Source organism: Drosophila gunungcola, unplaced genomic scaffold (genome assembly GCF_025200985.1).
Source record: "Drosophila gunungcola strain Sukarami unplaced genomic scaffold, Dgunungcola_SK_2 000086F, whole genome shotgun sequence".
Classification (NCBI taxonomy): Eukaryota; Metazoa; Arthropoda; class Insecta; order Diptera; family Drosophilidae; genus Drosophila; species Drosophila gunungcola.
Window position 1 is genome coordinate 13,242 of NW_026453248.1, and position 6,704 is coordinate 19,945.

A 6,704-nucleotide genomic window follows, 5' to 3' on the forward strand; every position below is an offset into this window, starting at 1 on the left:
CGAAAGTTAGCCAACATAACCAGTGTTGCCGACTGTAGACTACTAATTTAGCTAAGACCTGAATATAAATCATATACAAGAAAGATATACAACTTACAAATTATTAACTAATAAGGAAAACCAATTTAATTGAATATTATTCTTATTTGGCAACTAAATTATACAAAAATTATGCATTTTAATAATTTTTGGTTTAAATAAAGTGTGAGATTTAACCAGTCAAATCAAAAATAAACACAAAACTAGTATATTATTTATAGATAAAGTTAAGTAAACAATATAGCGATTTATAAAAAAGATTTATTATTTAACTGAAATATATTTTTTTTATTTTTAACGATAGCCAGAAATTAGCCAATTCGACAACACTATAACACAAGCAGCGAAAAGAGTGGAAGCGATAATGAGAAGACAAAACGATAATAAGAAAAAGAAAGAAATGATAGCTTGGCTATTTTCAAGTCAAAACTTAATGATTTAAAAAGAAAAGAAAAAATAAGGCCTTATTAATACAAAGTAAAAAAAAACTATCAGTTAAAAGTGATACGACAATATAATGACAAATAATACAAATTACTGAAAGTAAAGTATCTTTTTAATTACTGTATTTTACCACTCGTTTTTTTTAACCCAACCAATTACTTTAAACGGTTACTAGGCGTATACGCAATGTAAGCATTCTATTAGTGAAGTACATACATATGTATGTAGTTAAAAACTAAAACGTAGTGAAGTAACCAGTTATATTAGCAACGGTTGTATTAAAGTAAATACTGTTATTAACTAGTGAAAATTATATCACAGTTCATCTTGTGACTTCTGTAAATGTAATTTTTCGACAGTTATCGAGAGTTAACCGCAAAAAAAAGGGCAGTAGCTATATTAAATAGTTGATTTAGCTACTTTTGGCAAATAATTATGGTCAACACTGGAAAAAACCCTTTAATTTTCCTCTCTCACTTTCTTTTGTTTTGTATTTCTCTATTTCTTCGCTCACCTGTAAAGACAATCCCACTTTGCCTAAGCAATCGATTGATTCCGATTCACACTGCTATTTTCTTATGTATGAGAATCTCTGCCGTGTCGTAATTAGCAAACTCACAGGTAAACGCGTAAAATTATAGCTGTTCAAAAAGTTGACTACGATCGCTGTAAACACTAGCCATCGAACTGCGATCACCTGGTTGTTTTTTAACGGCAAATTATTCGAATAGCCAAAGTCTCAAAGGGCCGCTGCTGAAAGTTCAAAATGGGTGTTAACCATCACTCCAGCGATGATTAAAAACCTTAAGAAAATATTTACCAATGGGTTTAAGTTACTGCTTAATCATAAGAATAAGCAAAGCAGGGGAATTGTGCAATTGTATCGCGATTCTCACTTATGGAAAGGGAAAAAAATAAATAAAAAAATCAAAAATAATAAAACCGAAGTTCCAATGTTTTAATTGAATTCAATGCATATTTCTTTAAGCTTTACATTCATACATATGTGGAAATTAGTGGCAGACCTGTTGCTAAATTAAAAATATGCAATTTGGTTTTGATCAAAAGAGGTTCTAATAACTCTGAATTTAAATAGCAAACCTAAAGAACAGCTTAGTTTTACATTTGGTCCATTATTTTTACTTTTGATTATCATTTAAAAAGCTTTCTAAACTTTATTGTTTTTAAGTTTATCTGTAGAATGAAACTTTTGTTTTCTCACCAACTTTTCTGTAGCCTGCTTTCAGGCGCTGAAACCAAAGGCCCAAGAATATCTCTCGTTCGGTTGAATCTTTTTACACTATTTTCTTCATTTTACTAAACAATCAATGTACATCGTAATTTACACACTGTGGACTACCAAGGATTTTGTATTTGTTTGTTTTTTTTTTTTCGTTCAAGTGGCGTGGCTGATTTCTGGGTAATTATACAATACATTAGTTAAGGCCAAAAGAGGGCGGGCTTTTTTTGTTTTTCAGACACTTACATAGCTTATAATTTACACATTCCACGGGCACACTTAGGAATTTAACATTAGCACACACACATACACACACAAGCACGCGAGGCAAAAAAAAATGGGTTAATGGGAGTTTCCGTTTCCGGTTGCGCAACCGCTTTCCCTTCCGCTTCCGCTTGCGGCGATTCCAGCGATTCCAGTCAGCAGCCGCTGCGCAGATTCTTGCTGGACATCTCATTGTACTCGATCCACTTGGACAACTCCGGCGGCAACGAGGGCTTCAACTTGAGGCAGTGCGCCGCCACTGCGGCTGTGGGCGTGGCACCCGTCGCCCCTCCGGTCGCACCATGTCCGTTCTCCGCCAGCGAAGTGTCCATCGCCGGATTGCTAATCCCCCCCAACGCCGGCGTCGTCGATGGGGCAGCCAGCGCTGGCGATAGCGACGGCGACGACGTCGCCCGGAATCCGTTCGAGGAGGTCCTGGTGAGGAGTTCCGCCATCACCGCCTCCATGGACACATCGATCACCCGCTGGCGGCAAATCGCGATGCAGTGCACGAACTTGTCCGACGGACGCACGAAGCGGTGCTCCATGAACAGCGACTGCTCGTCCCAGTAAATTATCTGAATAATTGGAAGGGTATCAAGATTAACAATGGAATAAATATAAATTTATATTGCTAATTTAAAGTTAATACTTGATAATCGGGGAAGCATTTAATGAACAAAAAAATTGTGAAAATGTTATTAGTAAGCTAGCTAATATGTACATTTTATATGAAATTTTAGTGCAAAGTGTACTTAAACTTGTAAATATTTGAATGGCCAAGTTAAAGATTTTAACATTTACTAACAATAAATCTCCGCAAAGCAGAAAAAAACGTTATATTTCAATAGGGGGAAACCATTACTTTACAGGTATTTTGAGCTGCTTAATAAAAAAAAAACAAAATATCTATACATTTAACTTTTCAAAAATTCGAAGTTTAAATAGCGAAAAATGCAATCTTGAAGATTTCGATATTTTAAATGCAGGTAAATTGCATTTGACGTTGTCATAATAAACCTTTCAGCCATGTTAACTTCAGAGGGCTTTTTGAACCGAGTAATAAAAATGTTTTTTAATTTTTTCAGAAACGTAAAATTTTTTGCAATATAACTAATTATTTTTCAAGTACCATTTTATGCAAGAAAATGCATGTTATTGTCATTTTCTCCCATACACTCACCCGCGACACTATGTTGAACCGGTGAAAGGGGCGGATGAAACGGCGGTAGCGGATGGTGGCCGCCCCCTGGAAAACGGAACCGCCCATTCCCGTGATGGTGCGGTACAGATTGGTCCGCTCGTAGAAGTCCACGCGGGCGAAGTCCAGCTCCCGGAAATAACGAGCGTTGTTCATGTGGTACAGCAATGTGTCCACATCGTTGGTGAGGCACAGTCCTAAGGAAAGGGTTGAAGATGTACGGTTAAGTAAAGTTACGAAAGCTGAGGGGGAAGATTTTACTAGGAGAACCCACTTGTGCCTTTAGAAAAACCATAGTTAAGATATCGATTTCTATAAGTTTTTCAATTCTTGCACTTGATTAATCAATTTTAAACAGTTAAGCCAATTGCAATCGTTGTATGGTAGCCAACAACTCTAAAACAAATAATTGCTTTCATAAAATAAACAAACTAGAGGCAGCACGGCGTATGCGTGATAACCTTTAGAGCCATCTTGCTGGTACTTAAACTTTATATGGTCCACTCTACTTAAAACCAACTTCAGGGTCATACAAAATATAATTATGCACTCTTCAAACCTAAAATCATTTGTTCGTTTTGTTCGTAAACAAGTTTTTTTTATTATTTAACTGCAAACAAAAAATCGATTGAGTTATTTATTTGAAGTTAAATTATTAGTTCTAAGTATGATATGGAAAACTTTTTTATATTTTAGCTTAAGAATACGAAGTTTAAGATACATTAAATGTATATTTATTATATGAAATTGTCAATCAATTTTATAGACCTTTGAGACTAATTAATTTTGAATATAATCAATATCACTCTGAATTAAATAGTTTTATGCAATTTCTGAAGTATTAAAAGCAATTAAATACAAATAATTAATTTGTAATACATTCATTTTACTCTGAATTCAAGGGGTTCTTCATAAGTGTTCTATTTATGAGCAATTGAAATTAATGCTTTCTTGTCAATTTGTATACTTCGGATATTTAAAATTGTTTTCTGTGTAAAGAACTCTTTAAGAAGTTAAAATGTTACAATTAATTAAGACATTAAGCTGATGAAAATTCTGAGTGCATTGTAGAAAGTCTGAAGAACAAAAAACTTGACCATTTCTCTCAGTGCATTACCATAAGTGGGCAATGCCAAAAGCCTAGACTGCCTTTGTTGTCTAGGGGTGTAGGGATAAAGTATGTCTCTATTGTTCCTCCAAAAGATTGGGGATCTTGGACGTGGACCTTGGAGCTGAGAGCTTGCTGCTTGCAGCTTGGAGTACTCACCGTTCACAGTGGTGACGTCCAGGATGTGGCAGCGCCTCTTGACGAAGCGCGCGAGCAGGACACAGAGGCACATGCGCAGGAAGTAGTGGAGCTCCAGGAGTCCGTAGAGCACGACGATGGCCAGCAGGACGCTCAGCGCCAGGTAGCACAGCTGCTCCATGCTGCTGAGTGGTGCTGAGATGGGCGGGCGGGCGTCTGGGGGGCGTCTTATGTGGTATGTGTATGTGGTATGTGGAGCAGGAGGCGCTGCAAGTGGAAGAGTCTGGATGAGCCGACGGCTGGCAATCAAATTGTCAAATGATTGCAATTAAATTAGAATGCGGAAGCACGAAGCCAGCAAAGTGCCCGAGCTGGGGTTAAGGGTGAGGCTGCCGGCGTGCGGGGGTTAAGGTTATGGGGGTGGTTTTCTAAGCGCGGTTCAGGTCCTGGCTAAGTCGAGATGCTGAGCGGAATTAGGTCATGTTTCTTAACCATCAGGTGATTCAATTGGCCAGGACTTGCCCACGAAAGCACACACACTTCACATAGAAAAAAATAAGATCACATTTTTTTTCTTAGTACTTGTATTGAAAAGCCATTGCTTGCTTGTTTTTCAAAGTTTTTTACTTTGTTTTTGGTTTTAAAATTTTAAAAACCCCTTAAGAGGTATCCCCAAATTATTGCTGTGTAGCACACTAGCACACACACCAACACACACGCACACAAACAGACACTCGCGCGCGACCAGGACAACCCCTAATTTGTTGATTCGTCGCTCGATTCATGGCCAGGACATTCGGACATTGGGACATTGGGACATCGGGACATCAGGCCACCCGGCCACTTTCAGTTATCCCAGCCACCGCCAACGCCACACCCCGTACAATTTTCGATGTTTTCCAATAACAGGAAAAACCACTCGCACGCGCTCACACCACAAATTATTAAATTACAAAAAACAAACGGCCTGCCAAGAGGTGTCTCTGTTCGAAAATGTTCAAAAACGGCAAGGAAATGCCAGCGATGCGCCTACCGCAGCGACAACAGCGCACTGAGACTGAATTGCTTTTTTGGCCAAATCCAAATCCGTCCGCTTGGCGGAAAGTCCGCCGCAGCCTCTGCCACCGCCGCTGTCGCCGCCTCTGTCGCTGCCGCTGTCTCTGCCGCAGTCGACGCCTGCGCAGCTCCTCGCAGCTTTCGGGTCGAAAAGCTCCGCTGGCTAAGGGTTGAACCTGTTGCCTCCGCACACCCGACACACACCCTACAAATATTGGATACCCATTATGGGCCGAACTCGGAACACTAAGATATATGTGACAGGGGGAGATGGGAAACATTATGGCGATTGGTATTTGTTAGGAAAAAGAGGAACTAATAATAATTGAACAGACAAATATAGGATATACAAAGCCTTTTTTTTTTTAAATACAGTTGCAAATAATAAAGTTATGGGTCAGGGCTTGGAGGCTTTTTTTCTTGCACAGCTTAGAAGTAATAAATTTGGATATCATGGAATTGTATGCCTTTTGCAGTTCGTCGTAACTAAAATCAATTACATGCTTTCACAAAAATTGACAAAATAAATATATAATTAATAATATATTCATTTACAAAATATTTAACGGGTAAGTGCAGAATCTCTCATTCGACCCTCGTGTGGAATCAGATGTTTTCAGTCAGAACCCAGGGGTATATTGCATTTGAGCACACGTTTGTAACATTCAAACTGAAAAAAATGCAGTCATTAAGACGGTAATCGCTGAAACATACACCCAAAACTAGGTACTAATTATTATTTTTCCATTATTAAAATACAAATTATCTAAGCCAATACAATGCTTGCATATGCTCAATTAAGTATAATTGGGTGGCTGTAATACTGTATACTAAATATACATTTTAGTTGGGGATTCTTACGCCACTTAAGGGAAAATTTCCGGTTTCACCTTTGTGTAAACTAAAGCCAAGGGGTACATGATTGCCATGTTCTTAAGATTGGAATTCCAAATCAATATATGTATACAATTAATACACCAAAATAAGACTTTCGATGGGAGAACATTATACTTTAAGACCTATGAAATCCATACTCCCAAAAAGAGAATACTAAAATAAAGGAATACTTTTTATAGTAAAGGGTAACTAGCACGTCATATGGCTTTGTATATATTCCTGGGGCCAAGATCTTAAGACTGCATAATGAACTGCACTGGCAAATAAAAGCAAAGTCTTTGAGCTGTTATTTGATCGGGACTGAAAAACCCACTTGA

At 38.0% G+C, this 6,704-nt stretch overlaps 1 protein-coding gene across 4 annotated transcripts; it reads right to left on the minus strand.

Annotated features, from left to right (window-relative positions):
- Positions 1–501: 501 nt before the first annotated feature.
- On the minus strand, positions 502–5,729 carry LOC128264956 (protein THEM6). 4 transcript variants are annotated; one of them, XM_053000692.1, is made up of 4 exons: positions 5,468–5,729; positions 4,456–4,701; positions 3,171–3,385; positions 502–2,565 (listed from the first exon to the last, which is right to left on the minus strand). In XM_053000692.1, exons 2-4 carry the CDS (start codon positions 4,613–4,615, stop codon positions 2,143–2,145), a joined length of 798 nt encoding a protein of 265 aa, XP_052856652.1. In that variant the 5' UTR covers positions 4,616–4,701; positions 5,468–5,729; the 3' UTR covers positions 502–2,142. The 4 variants fall into 4 exon arrangements, with proteins under 4 accessions (XP_052856652.1, XP_052856650.1, XP_052856653.1 ...); XM_053000690.1 differs by having other exon boundaries at positions 5,399–5,729; XM_053000693.1 differs by having other exon boundaries at positions 5,388–5,729.
- Positions 5,730–6,704: the final 975 nt, after the last annotated feature.